This window comes from Capricornis sumatraensis, chromosome 22 (assembly GCF_032405125.1).
Source record: "Capricornis sumatraensis isolate serow.1 chromosome 22, serow.2, whole genome shotgun sequence".
Classification (NCBI taxonomy): domain Eukaryota; kingdom Metazoa; phylum Chordata; class Mammalia; order Artiodactyla; family Bovidae; genus Capricornis; species Capricornis sumatraensis.
The window spans coordinates 35,650,132-35,669,946 of record NC_091090.1 but is presented as its reverse complement, the minus strand read 5'-3'; the positions used below and the strand labels follow the sequence as shown (position 1 = coordinate 35,669,946).

General features: G+C 42.1%; 1 protein-coding gene across 1 annotated transcript in view; it reads left to right on the top strand.

Moving 5' to 3' along the window:
* The first annotated feature begins 5,063 nt into the window (after positions 1-5,063).
* SCGN (secretagogin, EF-hand calcium binding protein) overlaps positions 5,064-19,815 on the top strand; it is a 50,925-nt gene continuing 36,173 nt past the window's right edge. Inside the window, exons 1-3 of the mRNA XM_068961149.1 lie at positions 5,064-5,145; positions 6,034-6,104; positions 17,906-17,998. Coding sequence (XP_068817250.1) covers positions 5,064-5,145; positions 6,034-6,104; positions 17,906-17,998 — 246 coding nt within the window. The remainder of the gene's footprint in view (positions 5,146-6,033; positions 6,105-17,905; positions 17,999-19,815) is intronic.

The window sequence follows — 19,815 nt, the reverse complement described above, 5'->3', positions numbered from 1 at the left end:
AAAGATTCAGATATTCTAACTCAAAGTTTAATGCATGCATCAGGGTTAAAAAACTGTTTCGAATTAGAAACCACTGATGTTTCTTGTACAACTAACCATCAATTAGCTATGCTAATGAGAAAAGCAGGAAATGATTGTAGGAGAAATGAAATCAGCAGGGGTGAAAAAAAAAAAACAACTCACTGCAGTCCTTTGTTTCAGCCATCAACTGTTAAAACTTACCAGAGTGACACAGGCATTTTTTTTTTTTTAAACAGATGGAGTATTAATTTAAAAAAATATTAATTCCTTAGAAGTCTTTCCCTTTTCCAGATTGTCCTTCAGAGAAGCCATACCTAAAGAATAAAATGACCCAAATATAAGCAGCAGGAAACTTAGAGACAAAAGGCTAGTTAGCAATTCTAATCTCTAGGGGAGTTTTTATAAAGTATCAATGCAGAGTCCTTGATGCAGACCATTTAAATCAGAATCTCTGTGTAAAGGGCTAAATTAATCTATAAGTTGCATAATTTATATCTCAAGTTATTTCTAGCTGTTTTGTATTTGTACCCTGAGTTCTCCGGTTGGACAGTCAGGGACTCAGGCAAATCACCTTTGGTTGTTTCACCTCCATTCCCATTACTCCAGTCCGAGGGAGAACCTTTTCAGTGAGAAAGTCTTAAAAGTGACTTCTGCTGATCCAGTATCTTTAAATACCTTCCTAATGACTCTCTTCCCTGTCAAAGATTTGGAATTTTCCCAGAAGGAAACCTTTACTTGAGAGAATGCAAAGTATCACTGCCATGACTGCTATCTGGATACAAAGAAAATGAAAATAAGTCACTGAATGGAAATTACAACTCCCCAGAGAGCTCCACATGCCAGGCTCCTGGAAGCTGGTCTGAGTTCCCTCTGTTATTCAGTTCCAAGAACAGCAGACCTCGTAGCTGTACTTCTTTCTCTAGATATCACTTTTACAACTTTCAAAAACTGTGTTTGAATTACATGCTTCTGTAGAAAGTTTTAAAGTAGAATTACAAATAACAAAATTAAAAGCTTCCTCAATCTAGAGATAAACATTTGCTTCATTAGTGTACATTCTTCCTTTTTTTCTGTGTGTAGAAACATACTTAAAGGTTTGGGTCATGAAATATGTGCATTTCTGTAACTTTTTAATCTTAAACTTATGTTCTAAGCATTTTTTTGTGTGTCATCGAGCTTCAAGTTTTCTGTGTATGCAACAAAGCCTATTGTTGTGATTCACCATCATTTATTTAATCATCCACTATATTAGACCTTGATTATCACATCTGACATTTGCCTTGTTTTCCCTTTTCTCCTATTTACCAGAAAGCAAGATCAGTCACAAACCTGCTGAGTCCATTCTTGTATTTCCTGACTGATGTTTGACACTATATCCAAGTTTCCCAGGACCACATATGATATGAAGATATATGACACTAAATCCCTTAATCTATCCTCCTGCACTGCTCTCCAGTTTTGTATCCAACACTTTCCCCAAGAGCGATGATATTGTTTTTCCTCCTTTAACCTAAACCACACTTCTCAAAAATCCTGAAGTTTACATCACTATCTTCTGAATGTGTGTGCAGGGAAGAGGCATCATTTTAGTATCTAACCCATGCTGAATGTTCACTCTGTTTTCCATGCTAAGAGGTGTACATGTATTTTTTCATTTAAACTTTATGACAGTAATACAAAGCAAATCCTACTATTATCTCCATTCTGCAGGTTGAAAAGTGAGGCTTCTTTTGAGTAATTTGACTAACATCACAGCTAGTAAGAGAGAAAACTGGCCCTAAACTCAGACCTGTTTGTTTCTAAATAATTTATCATTATTATTAACTAACATCTATATTTATTCAAAAATTTTCTATTTTTTGCCTAATGCCTTTTCTATTCCAGGATCCTACCCAGGATACAATGCTATATTTAATTATCATGTCTTCTTAGACTTCTCTTGGCTGTAACAGTTTCTCAGACATGCCTTATTTTTCTAAGCCATTAAAAAAAAAAAATATATATATATATATATATCCACCTCGTACTCTATAAGACCATAGCAATTAAATTATATTGTGCATTGTTAGGGCTTCCCTCATAGCTCAGTTGGTAAAGAATCCACATGCAATGCAGGAGACCCTGGTTCAACTCCTGGGTTGGGAAGATCTGCAGGAGAAGGGATAGGGTACCCACTCCAGTATTCCTGGGCTTCCCTGGTGGCTCAGCTCATAAAGAATCCATCTGTAATGTGGGAGACCTGGGTTCAATCCCTGGGTTGGGAAGATCCCCTAAAGAAGGGAAAGGCTACCCACTCTAGTATTCTGGCCTGACGAATTCCATGGATTATAAGTGTCTCTATAAGTGGCTTCCAGTTGAGCTATTTCAAATCTAAAAGATGATGCTGTGAAAGTGCTGCACTTGCTCAGCAGTGGCCACAGGAATGGAAAAGATCCATTTTCATTCCAATCCTAAAGAAAGGCAATGTCAAGGAATGTTCAAACTACTACACAATTGCACTCATGCTCAAAATTCTCCAAGCCAGGTTGCAATGGTACATGAACCGTGAACTTCCAGATGTTCAAGCTGGATTTAGAAAAGGTAGAAGAACCAGAGATCAAATTGCCAACATTTGCTGGATCATCAGAAAAGCAAGAGAGTTCCAGAAAAACATCTACTTCTGCTTTACTGACTACCCCAAAGTCTTTGACTGTGTGGATCACAACAAACTGGAAAAATCTTAGAGAGATGGGAATACCAGACCACATTACCTGCCTCCTGAGAAACCTGTATGCAGGTCAAGAAGCAACAGTTAGAACTGGACATGGAACAACAGACTGGTTCCAAATTGGGAAAGGATTATGTCAAGGCTGTATATTGTCAACCTGTTTATTTAACTTATATGCAGAGTACATCATGTAAAATGCCAGGCTGGATGAAGCACAAGCTGGAATCAAGATTGCTGGGAGGAATATCAATAACCTCAGATATGCAGATAAATCACATTAATGGCAGAAAGTGAAGACCTAAAGAACCTCTTGATAAAAGTGAAAGAGGAGAGTGAAAAGTTGGCTTAAAATTCAAAATTCAAAAAACTAAGATCATGGCATCTGGTCCCATCACTTCATGGCAAATAGATGGGGAAACTATGGAAACAGTGAGAAACTTTATTTTGGACTCCCAAATCATTGCAGATGGTGACTGTAGCCATGAAATTAAAAGATGCTTGCTCCTTGGAAGAAAAGCTATGACCAACATAGGCAGCATATTAAAAGGCAGGGACACTACTTTGCTGACAAAGGTCTGTCTAGTCAAAGCTGTTTTTTTCCAATGGTCATGTATGGATGTGAGAGTTGGACTATAAGGAAAGCTGAGCACCAAAGAATTGATGCTTTTGAACTGTAGTGCTAGAGAAGAATCTTGAGAGCCCCTTGGATGGCAAGGAGATCCAACCAGTCAATCCTAAAGGAAATCAGTCCTGAATACTCACATGAAGGACTGATGCTGAAGCTGAAACTCCAATACTTTGGCCACCTGATGAGAAGAGCTGATTGATTTGAAAAGACCCTGATGCTGGGCAAGACTGAAGGCAGGAGGAGAAGGGGAAGATAGAGGATGAGATCATTGGATGGCATCACTGACTCGATGGTAAGCTCTGAGCAAGCCCCGGGAGTTGGAGCGATGGACAGGGAAACCTGGCATGCTACAGTCCAAGGGGTCACAAAGAGTCAGACACAACTGAGCAGCTGAACTGACTGAACTGAATAAGTGTCCATAGTTCTCACAGAAACCTTCTCAAGCTATTAAATCCTCATTTTATAGAAGAGAAAACCAAGGCTTAGAGAGATGAAATCCTTTGGTGCAGGTCACAAAGCTAGTAAGAGCTGGAGCTGGGGTCCTAACCTGGAACTGTCTGATCAGGAGTGTCATATTTTTTAAAAAATATACTAGTTTAGGTGGCTTGTGCACACATGCTTTTAAAAAATAAAACTGAATGTTAATATCAGACTTAGAATACCATAAAAGATCTATATTTGTTCTAACTTTATTACACAGGCTCAGTCTGAAGATTTCTCAACAAAAAGTTCTAAGCATATGGCCCAAAGCCTTCAGTGTTACTCAGCTTATTATTTCACAAAGCATCCAGTCAAGTTTTGAACAATTCTGATCATTAGAGCTCTGTGTTCCTTGAAATGGCTTTTGTCCTTTGGTCTCAGTGTGGCCCTGGGGAGCCAGACACAATCATCTAAACTTCTATCCCAGAACTCTGCAGTTGGCCACCATGTCTCCCCCTAGAAAATCTTTTCCTGGAAGAGCATTGTATAGTATGAACTTCACTCAGCATCCTAATATCCTGATTTAGACCACAGTTCCTTGCAGACTGTTTATTTAGATTCAAGTCTTCATAGTGCATTTTATCTCTGCAGTGTGCATGCCCTATACAATCAGAGCTCAGTAACCGCCTTTCGACAGTCTCCTTGCTTACTGGTAATCTATCACCACCATCACTATCACCCCTCTCTCCACCTCTCCCCCACACTACATTTCTAAATCATCAGGTTCAAACACCAACTCTTTAAATGGGGGGCTCTCTCTAGAAAACCCCTTGAGACACACGTTTGGAAGGTAGTGAAACTTAAGGGGGATGCTTTCTCTGAGTGCGACACACAAGTTAAAGGGCAAAGAGAGTGAACCATGGGCAGCCAGAAACAGCTTTCTCCCTGACTTCCCCGTAGCACTACAGCAGACAAGAGCTCCCGGGTGGATCTGCCCAGGACAGACAGCACGTGGGGCGGGGCAACGCACTAGGAACAGGGCGGGTTCTAAGCAGCTGGTTTCCCTGAGCGGTGTCCGCGGTGGGGGTTTGGGGACTGCACAGTGTCGCCAAGGCGCCAGCAGCCACCCTGTTGCTGCCCTCGTGCCCACCCCTCAGACAGGTGCTCAAAGCAAATCAGAGGGAGAAAGAAGCAAGCGAGGGTGTCAGACGATACAGTAAAGGAGTCTTGATCAAAGTTCTCTAGGGGTTCCTTTCCAGCCGGTGCGCGCGCTTCGTTGTCAGTACCATGGACAGCGCCCAGGAATCTACTCAGGGGAGCTTGGACGCCGCTGGCTTCTGGCAGGTCTGGCAGCGCTTTGACGCGGAGGGTGAGTAAAACAAGCCAACTGTTCAGTCTTGGTCAAAGGACCTCGAGTTCCCCCTTCCCCGTACATTTTCCCTGCAGGAAAAGTTGCCCTCCAGTGCGGTTAATGCAATATACCTAACAGACATTTGGTATACTGCAGTTGTACATCCAGATTATCTTGTGGAAAGTTCAGGGTGGGAGGAGAGACTTGAATCCCACCACTCTTTCCCAACCTGTGTGTGTGTGTGTGTGTGTGTGTGTGTGTGTGTGTGTGGTGATATAGATATCATTGTATATATTAGAGGCTTGGGGACTGACACCCGGGTATCTGAAGTCAGTTCTGGCTTGTTTTTACTCCAATCTGCTCATTTTCACACAGTGACTATCCGGGTAACCTCTTGTCTCTTAAAGAAGACGGTGAAATTTTTAAAAATCAAATTTCAAAAAGACACTACCCCCACTCCACCAAAAATCTATTTGAAAAGAACTTAACATTTGCTTTGCCCTCATTAATAAAGAAACATGAAAATATCTAAAGGATCTGTTTTAACCCTGAAAACTAACATTTAACACTTACATCTCTTAAACTTTTTGAAAACTGAAAAAACCTTGGGTTAGAGTTTATTCTAAACCTCATGTTTATTTCTGGATTAAAATTCATGAATAGCTCTCCTTTCCCAAATATTTATATGAGCCCCAGCACAAAGCATTTACTCTTGACTGTGTTATTTGCTATTCAAATCCATGTCTTCTAGAGAAGATGTTGCCACTTCGAGTTGTAAAAAATAAGATCCATGGGGATTTTATAAATTTGAGATTGAAAACAAATTTAGATATTAAATGTTAATTACTAAATGCCACGTTATTATATGTAAGTGACTATTATTTATGCACATCTTTTTGCATTTAGAAAAAGGTTACATAGAAGAGAAGGAGCTTGATGCTTTCTTTTACCACATGTTGACAAAACTGGGTGTTGATGTAAGTATACTTTGCCACTAAGCATTAATTTGTCTCTCAGTGAGTTACAAAAAGCATCCAAGACATATGTTGATTTGTACAATACCTATTAATCCCATCTGACCTCTTTTCTTCCTTGCATGCAATTTTCCTCCCTCTCCTAGCAACATAGAGGGATTTAGGTAGGTTTTATAAGAGGTTCAACTGCAGCATTAGATGTGCTGGCCACTGACTTTTAGTGTGACATCTGTCATCCACTATTTCAACTGTAAATTAAAACAAGTCTGTTTCGAATGTCTCCCGGGTTATGTCTCTGCAAATGGGTTTAAATCTAGAGATAAGGTAGCTCATTTTGTTCAAAAAGATGGAAAAGATGTTGAGAGTGTTAAGGTGCTGAGTGTTTAAGTGCATGGGATATTACTTGGACAGCAAACCACAAATAAATCATTTAGAATAATTTTTTCCATTATTCATTGTTAGAAAAGGTTACAAACTTATGAAATGGTAAACCAGAAAATAATAAACATACTCAGAGCCCAAATATAAATGTGAACCAATCTATCAAGCATCTGTATCCTTCCGTAAATCTGGCTTTGAGAGAGGCAGATTAACTTTTGATGAGCCCTCTACCAAAGCAGAGGAGGAACACACACAGAGACGTGCCAGCATGGGGTTGGGAGAACCTGATAAAGACTCCATCGGGGAATGCGTGGTAACGGGAGTAGCTCTGGAAACAGTAGCATTTTAAATGAATTGTGGTGATAGCTTATCTTCAGATATAATTGCTTGCATGGAAGAGTACTGGAGTGCATGACACTTTCATGTAGGAGCCCAGTGAGGGGGACAAGCAGCTTGGAGATGGTGTTTCGGAGTTGGAGGGAGGGCAGTCAGCTCAACATAAACAAGGCTGCCATCTGCCTCCAACAGCCACACAGGTTTTCTTGCTCTGATTTTCAGTCTCATCTCAGTTTCTCTCATTTTTCTGCCCATTTCTATTTCTTATTTTGTGTTTCATAGCCATCATCTTCCATCATCTCTTGACTTTCTCTGTGATTTCTGTCTCTCGTCTCTCTTACCTCTCTCTGGTCTTTACTTCTCATATGTCTCTCCACTGGTCTCTGTCTATTTATCCCATCTTTAGTCTGTTTTTCAAGCTCTCATGGTGCCTTTCTCTCCCTTCTCTTTTTTCTTCTCTCTTTAATGTCATGTCTCTTTGTCTTTCATTTCTTTTATCAATATCATTTTCTCTCCTTTTCTCTTTCCTTCCCTTATTTCTCTGCCTCTCTCATTTCTGCTTTGCTCCCCCTTACTGCTGGCTCAGATTGTAAAGAATCTGCCTGCAAGGCAGGACACCCAGTTTTAATCCCTGGGTTGGGAAGTTCCCCTGGAGAAGGAAATGGTAACGCACTTCAGTATTCTTGCCTGGAAAATCCCATGGACAGAGGAGCCTGGCAGGCTGCAGTCCATAGTTGCAACAGTTGGACACATCTGAGCGACTACGCATACTACTGTAAATGCAAAGGTTCGTGGCATTCCAGAACCCACGAGTCTGATACCATTTTGTCAAACATGACAGGAGTATTTGAGGAAAACAAAAAGATGAAGGCAAAACCATTCAAAGTCTTAGAATAAACTGGATGGTGGGGAAAAAAACAAACAAACAAACAAATACTTGGAGAAAACAAGTCACACTGTGTGTGTGTGTGTGTGTGTGTGTGTGTGTGTGTGTGTGTAGCAGAGTTTTATCAAAGTAAAAAAAGGGACAGAGAAAGCTTCTGACATAGACATCAGAAGGGGGAATGCTTCCCCACCTCCCCCCAGCTAGTCTTATCAAGGCCTTATATACTTTTTTCAGACCCACTCACAAAACACACATCTTAAATTAACAAGATTAGAACTAACAACAGAAAGATCTTACCAGACCCACTCCTATAATATACATTTTAACATGACAGGATTAGTCAGAAGGTTCTTGTTAAGGAGAAACAAGTCCTTGAGCAAGATACATTGTTATATTGACTAAGACAAAGAAATGTAGAGAAGAACTTTTGTCCTTTTCTTGAGAATTCCAGACCCCTTTCTCCTCCTCGGGGACCCCAGGCTTCTTATCGATCTGCTTAGGTATTGACTCTCTCATTCTCCCTTTTTCTTTTAGGAGAAATATGTTGCCACAGGAAAGGGGCACCATTTTTGTTCCATAACCTCTTCCTGCTGTTGAGGGGTGTGGTCCCTAAAATGTTGAGGCAACATATTCTCCTAATCCTCATATTGAGGGTCTTTGATCAAGGGGCCCCAAGTAATAGTTAGAGGAGGTTATGGCCCTCACAGGAGCTTGGACAACCATTTGTAACTTAAAAGCTTTCAGATGGTTAGAAACAAACCTAGTTTTACAGTTACAGATGTAAGGCAAAATAGCCATTAAACCAAGTTAAAACCTAAACAAAATAAAAAGTCACATTTTGTCCATAGTTAAGGTACAATTATGTCTTACCAGTCCATCTTAGGATTGTTAGATGTCATCACAGAGTTGAAGAAAGTCCTTTCCTTGCAGCGGAGAAACCCACCATGGGAAGTCTTCAATTGAGGAGGGGAGTGCTCCACAAACCCAGCAATTATGTCGATTATGGAATGCTTCATAGGAATGAGCCCAGGACAGGAAGGCATTGTCTTAAGGGTCAAACGGCAGACTCAGGACTTTTGGAGTCAGCAGAAGCAAGCCCACATAGATTCTCAGGCCCATCTCGGTTCCTGGCTCAAACAGCAGCTTGTTTGACTCAAAGGCTGGGTCGGGAGTTAACCTCCCAATAATATCTGTTGAAAAGCTAAAAGCTGAGTCATATAGTCAATTTTAAGGCTTCAGGATCTATGACAATATCTGTGCACAAAAACTGTCTGTCTTAGAGAAAGTCCCTTGTTCTTTAGGGGCAGTTCAAGCCCTCATTAAAGCCATGGGTAAAACTTTAAGCCAACTGTCTTGTGTTTCCTGACTTAGCATACACGAATGTCTTTTAAAAATGTCATTAGCTTTTCAAACTTTTTCTCAAGATTGGAGTCTCCAGGAACAGTGTGATATTCTACTCCTAGAGCTTTTGACACCCCTTGAGTTACAGCAGCTTTAAAGACAGAGCCATTGTCACTCTGAACTTTAGGGTTTAAGATCCCACTTATATCATAAGTCAGTACAGTAAGGTTTTGCCCATTCATTAACCTTGGGCTTTAGTGAATACTGCTTTTAATGTGAGAATAGGTGAGGGTCATTGAGCTTGATAATGACAGGAACAGCATTTTGTGCTTGACCCATAGTTTTTCCATCAGACCACACTCTAGGATTTACATTTTGTTCAATTAATGGGAGAGAAAGAGCAGGCTCCATATTCACGAAACAGAGGCCTAGACCTTGCTCAGTATATCCCTCCCCAGAAGTGGTGAGGGAGACCCTGGTATAAACAGAAACCCATGAGAAAACAGCACAGAGTCCCAGTTGCCACTTAAAGGATGACTGACATAATAATGTTTGGCTCATCCAGACAGCCCCATTTCGGTAGTGGATCAGGAGGAAAGTGGGCCAGTGGCTTCAGTGAGCACAGAAAAAGTTGCCCCAGTGTCCAAAAGAAATTGACTGATGGGCCCTCCACAGTTATTAATACCTGGGGCTCCTCAGGTGTAATTAGGACAGGAGCTTGTGTGGGGACGCCCTGGGAACCTTCAGTCCTGATTGTCTTGAGAGTCCAACCCCTGGGGCCTACACCTTGGAGGGCAGACTCTTCGTCAGTATGGTCCTTTGCAGACCAGGTACTAGAGGTGGATTAGATGCCTGAGGGCAATCCCGCTTGAGATGCCCCTCCTTTCCACAGTAATAACAGTTCAGGTCAGTCGCTCAGTCGTGTCTGACACTTTGTGACCCCATGAATGACAGCACGCCAGGCCTCCCTGTCCATCACCAACTCCTGGAGTCTACTCAAACTCATATTCACCGAGTCAGTGATGCCATCCAGCCATCTCATCTTCTGTCGTCCCCTTCACCTTCTGCCCCCAATCCCTCCCAGCATCAGAGTCTTTGCCAATGAGTCAACTCTTCACATGAGGTGGCCAAAGTACTGGAGTTTCAGCTTCAGCATCAGTCCTTCCAAATGAACACCCAGGACTGATCTCATTTAGAATGGACTGGTTGGATCTCCTTGCAGTCCAAGGGACTCTCAAGAGTCTTCTCCAACACCACAGTTCAAAAGCATCAATTCTTTGGTGCTCAGCCTTCTTCACAGTCCAACTCTCGCATCCATACATGACCACAGGAAAAACCATAGCCTTGACTAGATGGACCTTTGTTGGCAAAGTAATATCTCTGCTTTTTAACATGCCATCTAGGTTGGTCATAACTTTCCTTCCAAGGAGTAAGTGTCTTTTACTTTCATGGCTGCAGTCACCATCTGCAGTGATTTTGGAGCCCCCCCAAAATAAAGTCTGACACTGTTTCCACTGTTTCCCCATCTATTTCCCATGAAGTGATGGGACCAGATGCCATGATCTTCATTTTCTGAATGTTGAGCTTTAAGCCAACTTTTTCACTCTCCTCTTTCACTTTCATCAAGAGGCTTTTTAGTTCCTCTTCACTTTCTGCCATAAGGATGGTGTCATCTGAATATCTGAGGTTATTGATATTTCTCCCAGCAATCTTGATTCCACCTTGTGCTTCATCCAGCCCAGCGTTTCTCATGATGTACTCTGCATAGAAGTTAAATAAGCAGGGTGACAATACACAGCCTTGATGTACTCCTTTTCCTATTTGGAACCAGTCTGTTGTTCCATGTCCAGTTCTAACTGTTGCTTCCTGACCTGCATATAGGTTTCTCAAGAGGCAGGTCTGGTATTCCCATCTCTTTCAGAATTTTCTACAGTTTATTGTGATCCACACAGTCAAAGGCTTTGGCATAGTCACTAAAGCAGAAATAGATGTTTTTCTGGAACTCTCTTGCTTTTTCCATGATCCAGTGGATGTTGGCAATTTGATCTCTGGTTCCTCTGCCTTTTCTAAAACCAGCTTCAACATCTGGAAGTTTACGGTTCACGTATTGCTGAAGACTGGCTTGGAGAATTCTGAGCATTACCTTACTAGCGTGTGAGATGAGTGCAATTGTTTGGTAGTTTGAGCATTCTTTGGCATTGCCTTTCTTTGGGATTGGAATGAAAACTGACCTTTTCCAGTCCTGTGGCCACTGCTGAGTTTTCCAAATTTGCTGGCATATTGAGTGCAGCACTTTCACAGCATCATCTTTCAGGATTTGAAATAGCTCAACTGGAATTCCATCACCTACACTAGCTTTGTTCGAACTGATGCTTTCTAAGGCCCACTTGACTTCACACTCCAGAATGTCTGGCTCTAGGTGAGTGATCACACTATCATGATTACCTGGGTCATGAAGCTCTATTTTGTACTGTTCTTCTGTGTATTCTTGCCACCTCTTCTTAAGATCTTCTGCTTCTGTTAGGTCCATACCATTTCTGTCCTTTATAGAGCCCATCTTTGCATGAAATATTCCCTTGGTATCTCCAATTTTCTTGAAGAGATCTCTAGTCTTTCCCATTCTGTTGTTTTCCTCTATTTCTTTGCATTGATCACTGAGGAAGGCTTTCTTATCTCTTCTTGCTATTTTTTGGAACTCTGCATTCAGATGCTTATATTTTTCCTTTTCTCCTTTGTTTTTTGCTTCTCTTCTTTTCACAGCTATTTGGAAGGCCTCCTCAGACAGCCATTTTGCTTTTTTGAATTTCTTTTTCTTGGGGATGGTCTTGATCCCTGTCTCCTGTACAATGTCATGAACCTCAGTCCATAGTTCATCAGGCATTCTATCAGATCTAGTCCCTTGAATCTATTTGTCATTTCCACTGTATAATCATTAGGAATTTGATTTAGGTCATCCCTGAATAGTCTAGTCATTTTCCTTACTTTCTTCAATATAAGGCTTAATTGGCAGTAAGGAGTTCATGATCTGAGCCACAGTCAGCTCCTGGTCTTGTTTTTGCTGACTGTATAGAGTGTCTTCACCTTTGGCTGCGAAGAATATAATCAGTCTGATTTCGGTGTTGGCCATCTGGTGATGCCCATGTGTAGAGTCTTCTCTTGTGTTGTTGGAAGAGGGTGTTTGCTATGACCAGTGCGTTCTCTTGGCAAAACTCTATTAGCCTTTGCCCTGCTTCATTTTGTACTCCAGGGCCAAATTTGCTGTTGCTCCAGGTGTTTCTTGACTTCCTATGTTTGCATTCCAGTCCCCTATAATGAAAAGGACATCTTTTTTGGGTGTTAGTTCTAAAAGGTCTTGTAGGTCTTCATAGAACCGTTCAACTTCAGCTTCTTCAGCATTATCGTTTGGGGCATAGGCTTGGATTACTGTGATATAGAATGGTTTGCCTTGGAAATGAAGAGAGAACATTCTGTCGTTTTTGAGATTGCATCCAGCTGCATTTCAGACTCTTTTGTTGACCATGATGGCTACTCCATTTTTCCTAAGGGATTCCTGCCCGCAGTAGTAGATATAATGGTCATCTGAGTTAAATTCACCCATTCCAGTCCATTTTAGTTTGGTGATTCCTAGAATGTCAGCGTTCACTCTTTCCATCTCCTGTTTGACCACTTCCAATTTGCCTTGATTCATGGACCTAACATTCCAGGTTCCTATGCAATATTAAGTCCATCCCTTTTCACCTGGGTTTCTCTAGGCATTTTTCCTCAGGCTATTTCAGAGCAGATTTAACAGCCACTGTTGGGGCTGCCTGGTTCTTTTTTGCCTCTTATTATCCTCCTCATATTCTCTACCATAATGGGCTGTCTGAGCTAGCTGTAACAGTTTTTCTAAAGACTGATTTGGTCCAAACACCTGTTTTTGCAACTTACAGCAAATACCTGGAGCTGAGTGAGTGAGAAACCTACCTTTTAAGATCATTCTTCCTTCTGCACTTTCAAGATCAGTAAACTTGTGGAGAGCCTCCCATAGTCTATCTAGGAATTTACGAGGAGTTTCCTTCTTTCCCTATTCTATGTTAGCCAACTTAGCATAGTCTAAAGTCTTAGCGTGTGCTCGCTTGAGTCCTTTAAGAATACATCTGGCAATGAGGCTCTGTTATTGCAGCCACTTGGATCCCAGTAGGAAGGAGGGCTATTTTGTGTTTCCTCTTTCCCCTTGTCTCACGTTCAAGCCATTCATGTCCAGAAGTAGTAGCTTCCCCCGAAACTCAAGTTTTTGAGTCAGGAGTCTGTCCCAAGACATGCATTACATCTCACCAAGTAAGGTCATAAAGTAAAGTTAGGCCTGTAAAGTCTTCTAGGTACTTTTTGGATCCTCTAAATAGTCTCGACCACAATTGGGACTCTTTGAAATTCTACCGAGACTGAGGCAACCCCTCCTAGAAGGGTTTCATGATTTTCAGCCTGTTCAGTTGGGTGCCCCAGACAAAGGGGCAAAGTAAGAGAACAGGAGGGAGCTGAAGGTTTCACACCCAAATCTGTACCCTTAGGACATAGGTCTGGCATGTCTCGCAGACAGATAAAGAACAACACATGAGGCACTTCTACATAAGGCATTTCCCTTATTTTCTACAGAACCAGTCTGGTTGTAGAACAGTAATAACTGAGATCCTTCAACAGGTCAGCGTTCCCTGTCTTCCAAAGGATACTGTGGCCATTCAGTATCACAGAAGAAGATCAGACATATCTTTTTAAACTCTGGGGATCAAACTTGTACCAACATTAAAAAAAAAACTAAAACATTTTAAAGGAGTGGTTTTGGAACTGCTAGCTCCCATCTGTAAAAGAGAAAAAAGTGGCTTCCATAGCTGTGGCTTTTTTTCCATCAGAAGTGTCCTTCCCTGGTCTAGATGGGGGTGTAGACAGACTCTCAAACCAAAGCTTTCCTTCCCTGGTCGGACTTAGTCTGTCCCTTACCAACATAGGCTTCTTACTCATCCTTCCCGGTTCTACCCACCAAGGTGGGGTGGAGATGCCCCAGGGATAGGCCTGATGGCATCCCAGATTGACGTCCAGTTCCTCACCATTAAGACCTTTGTCTGATTTTTACTCCTTCTCTGATGCCACCCAGGGTGGAGCAGAGTAGCCCAGAATGTTCCCCAAGCTAGGACCACTAGGGGGAGCATCCCCCTTCCGTGTGCCTGTGCACATTGCCGAGCACAGTCCTGACTGCAGTAGAAGCGTCGAGTTATAAAGGGACAAACAAAAACCCCAAGATGCCTCTTCTGAGTGTCGCCACACCACTATATGTGATAGCAAAAGAGGTAGTGGAGGGTCGGCCAGCGAGGAAAAAGGGATTTTGTCCTCAAGCTACTAGGGCCAGTCCTTCCAGTTCATACCCACAGATTCCACAAAAGGAACATCTAGGGAGTTGAGATACAAGCCAATGGAGAGCCTTCTCTGGTCTGCTAAGAGCTAGCACTACCAAAGGAAGAAGCCCACTGTACTTCCAATCTGACCATATCTTGCAATTCCCGATCTGTGTCTTCAAAAACCTTATGGTCACCAGCAATACTTCTACCCACATGGATCGGAGGCACAGCCATGACAAAGACTTACTTTTAGGACTCTGGCCCCTGAGGCAGGCAACCAAGAGAGTGACCTCTAGCCTGAGACACGTTCCTGGAGCTAGAGCTCCACCTAGCTCCCAAACGTGCTCTTGTAACTTTCTGGTAAGGCTAAGCGCTTCCATACATGGGGTCTAAGTAAAAGTACACAATAACAGCATGGATCATAAGTCCCTTGAAAGTCTATGACCCGACAGATTAGATTAGTAGTTCTCATTTCCCACGCAATTATGAAATGGCCAAAGAGACCAGGAAAAGCTGACCGAGAAAGGGAAGTTCAGTCCACACGCTTTGCCCGTTTTTGGTCGCTCCCCTCGCAGGGACCTTGGCATTGGCAGGTCGGTATAAACACCCAACAAGGTCCCCTTTTTGGGGGCTGCCTTCAGTCATTACAAGACACTGTGAGACCACAGAGCAGGGCTCATCACTTGCTTCATGCAGGGTGTGTCATTCACTCACACAAGCACACTGAAGAGTTAGTCAAGTAAAGCATGAAACGTGTGTACTGAGAAAGCAGAGAGGCTAGAGCTCTGAGTGTTCTTAGGCTGTCCTGAAGATCCCGGACAAGCCCCCAAGATGAGAGCTTACAGTGAACAGTAAGATTTGTGATCACCGAAGAAGGTTTAGCTTTGGGACCAGGGACCAGGCTTGATCACTCCAGAGCTTTTGTGTAGCAGAGTTTTATTAAAGTAAGAAAACGGACAGAGAAACCTTCTGACATAGACATCAGAAGGGGTTGGAGAGTGCCCTCCAAGTCACATCTTTTCAGAAAGCTTCTTGCTTTAGTGATTTAAAGAAGAGGAAAGTTGCTATCTTTTCTGAATACTGAAAACTGAAACTAAATATTCTCAGTACTGAAAGTGTCTTATTTTCAGTCATGGCGTGAGAGGTGGGACTACTCAAACACTAGGGTCTGCTCTAGGGTGGGGACACGGCTGTCTTCTTCTGGGGCTTTGGCTGACTTTAGTAGCAGTGTTCCCATTAGTGAGGGAGAAGATGGATGCCATCTCCCATAGCTTGGCTGTTCTTACCTCACCCCTGCCTCAGATCTGGTTTGGGGCCTCACCTTCTCACACATGCACAGGCACGGTCCTCAGAGAAAAGGAAACAACAAATGACTTGCCAGTGTCCTGGGCAACTGGGTGCCGTTCAGGCATTCCTGAAGCCAGAGGCGGAGGGCTTGGAGGTTGCAGAGTCCTCAGGCTAGTGGAAATAAAATTCTGATGTGCCTAAGAATTACGTTTATTTGTTAACATGCAAAGCCCCAGGTCCCACCTCTTATGTATTTCAGTACATTTGGGGTTTGCTTAGGATCTTGCAATTAAAAGCACCGTAAGTGACTCTGCATCTCCTTTCGCCCTCTGTTCCCTTCAGGGACAGTACACATCCGGGAGGGGGTTGTGATATAATCAGGCCAGTCCTGCTGAGCTGTGGCTGTAGCCCCAGGCACCTCTCAGTGAGGGAGAAGACTTTTGGAGCCAGGGGATAAGCTGTTTAAACTGTTAGTCAGAAGTGCTGTCGTCTGCCATTGCTGCCTTTCAAATTTTGGAGGCATCCCCTCAGGGAATATGGCTACAGGGACCTTCACTAGGCACTCCACGCTACTGGAACAACCATGATTCAGGAAACCATTCCTAATTCTGGACTTTTTTTCCTGCTGAGAAATGAGAAGACCCTAAGTACGTCCTTAACAAGGAGGCATGTTCCTCTCAGCTGAGGGACAATCACCATTTGTGACACCTAATTCTAATCAGTGATGCTCCCGTGAGTCCAGAACTACCAGCAGGGAGGCCTCCATGACTGGGCAGCCACCCATTCTGGTGTTTAGACATGGTGGGCAGTTCATCAGAGGCCTGATTAGGGCTACTTTCCTCCCTTGATTAACAAGTCACACAGACCTGGGGAGAAGGAATTTTAAGATTTCAAACAGCAAGCTGCCTGCTAGTCAATCTTGGAGAACAAGCAGCTTGTAATGACCTGCTCCTCACAGCCTCTGAGGGGACTGACTTCATGGAAACATCAGCCACTCTTGGTGCTGGTTGTTACTCACTATACCCACCGCACTGGTCCCTCCAACTTTTTTTCTTTTCAAATGCTCAGAACTGCCTCTGAACTAGGTCTAGCCCATATGTTGCAGAGCATCACTTTTGGGGGCTGTGTGCACATTTTTCATGTACAGATTGCCACACATGCTGAGACTCTCAATACTCCAGAGATGCGGGACTTAGAGTCTCAGAGAAGGTGGGCAGGGTGGGTGCTGATTGGACATAACAACAGAGGGAACCCTAGGCTGTCTTGCTTTAGGTTCAAGGGATAGTCATGGACTTTGGGGTTAGAGGTCTGAGAGGACAAGTCAAGTTCTGTGCCTTCAAACTAAACGTTGAAGACCAAGCTGAAATTCAAAGTGAAGACCCACCTTCTTAAACAATTTCTCTGCACGATACACATACACACCCATACAACCAACCAACCACACAGTCAATGGTGCCAAGACTAAAGAGGCTAATCTCTCTGTACTTAGAGGAGTGTTAGATGAAGAAACCTGGTTGGCAGGAATACCATGACAGTATTAGGGAGCGTCAGTTTAGTGTAACTGATCTAGTCTGGAGTCTAGGAATCTGGCACTGTTTGGGAGTGTCTGTGACTCTCAGCCTCTGCATGAAAATACATCTACAGCCCACTGATGAAGAAGAATTTAATGTGTGGGAAAAGCTGCACAAGGAAGGGGTATGTCACGTCTTTGGTAGTTCAATGATTGCTTCTTTGGTTTCCTCTTTAATTATTTTCCTCTTCTAATTATTATCTTTTTTGGGGGAGTCCAAGATTAAGAGAATGAACTATGGCAAACTGAAGGCCCAAAAGAGCTGGACTTTTCACTTAAAAATAGAACAAAATGTTCCTGGGAAGAAAGTTTATATGTTCACTACAATACAATCTCTTGCCACAGAAAAATATAGGAAAATGTTCAAATTCATATTGTCAACACTCTAAGTCTCTCTTCATTCATATATTAGGAGCTCACTAGCTGTGCTACCTAGTTAGGATTCTGATTAATAGTTATTTAAGAAATCTCCATCACCTCTCTCTTGTCTGCAATTGGTGAGATCTCTTTCAATGACTAGGGAACTTGGTCAGACTAATGTAATTATCAGGCTGTATACTCTGAATATTTGATATCCTAACTACATTCTTGGAATCCCAGTGGCTTTAATATGGTTCTGTCTGGCCCACTGTAGGATGCAGTCAAAGAAGAAAATGTACAGAAGATGAAACAACAATTTATGGCTCCCCACGAGGTCTCTAAACATGGCTGCATACAGATGAAAGAGGTATCTTTTATGACGGTACCTTTCTTGACAATACCTTCTTGGGCTGCGATTTTCTCTGTAGAATAAAGAAAGTTTTACATTTGACTGGGAAATTAGAACACGCTGCAAGGCAGTTGGGTTGGTTAACACTTTTGAAGTACTCACTTTTCCTTTTTCATCAATCTTAGTGACAAGGACATCATTTTATTTAGGTCAATAAATATTTATACTTATTTTATAATTGGGTAATTGATATGCTGGAGGCTTTTCAGTTACACAGTGTCCTGTTCAAATTCAGCCTTGATGTAAGGAAAAACTTACTGACAATAAATAAGTTTAAATTTCAGCATCAGCTCCCAGGGCAGACTGGAAAGATCTGCCCCTGAACATCCTGAAAACAAAACAGACAGCTGGTGTCTTGACTTCAACTCAACCCACATTTACTAAGTACCTACTAAAGCAAGGAAATGCATTAAGCACGCAGTATCTCACACAGCCGGTCTTTTAACCTGATTATTTTCCTTTCCAGTTACAAAAAGATTCACAGTTTAGAATTTCCACACATATTATGTTACTCTAGAGTAACATGTTGTATTGTATGCTATTGTATCACACATTGTATATTACATTTTGTAACAGTAGCTACAAAAATGGTCATCAAACATTATCCCTATTTTACTGATGAAGAAACTGAGTTATCCAGCATCATATGGCCAAGACGTGGCACTGGTTTAAGTTACAGGTATGAATCTATACAGGTTTATTCTATAGAGTTACGAATTCATACATAAAAATAAGCTGCTATGAAACTAAGATATTTATTTCAGAGTCAAAATTGCCTGCTAGACATATTATCTGAAGTCTGAAAGGCTAGTCTCTTGATCCTGTCATACTTTGTCAATATTATCGATGAAAATAGCAATTTTTCTTCAGAAAGTTATGATAATAAAGCAAGATAATGTCTTCTTATAAAAAAAATAGACATGTTCACCAGAAGGCTGCCTTCTCAGAAAATGAAGAAGCTAAACTGGATATTTATGAGTGTAGTTATTTCCAAAATTTTCACTAAAAGGCAAAAAAATTATACAACCAATAATTGCATTGTAATCAATGTAAAAGTAGCAATGTATTCATTAATGGAAATATAACTGCAAATTTCAGGTAAAAATACCAAAGTATTCATAATGACATATTCACAGTTGCATCCTTCTGCCCACAGAACAGAGCACAGTGCATAGGGGTGCTCAGTAAATATTTGTTATGTGTGCATGTCTGCTCAGTTGCTCAGTCATGTCCACCTCTTCTTGACCCCATGAACTGCAGCCTTCCAGGTCTCCAATATACACAGTTACATGGTTAAATTTATCACAAGTGAACCAACTTTTGAAGTATCATACAGACACTAATAATATACAAGAGTATAAACCTTAGCCAACACTCAAGAATCAAGTCAGATAGCAATCATTCCTGCTTTTCCATGGGGCATCAAAGTCATCTGTATACACAGTATTTCTCCAGCACAGACTTCCCTGGTAGCTCAGATGGTAAAGTGTCTGCCTACAATGTGGGAGGCCCGGGTTCAATCCCTGGGTCAGGAAGATCTCCTGGAGAAGGAAATGGCAACCCACTCCAGTATTCTTGCCTGGAAAATCCCATGGACAGAGGAGTCTGGTAGGCTAGAAGTCATGGAATTGCAAAGAGTTGGACACGACTGAGCGATTTCACTTTCTTAAAGTTCTGACACCGCCACTTACTACATAACTATGGCATGTCCCTTGTCTCTGTGCAGCCTGGTTTCCTTAATAAATAATAATGATGTGCTATGCACCCTATAGGTT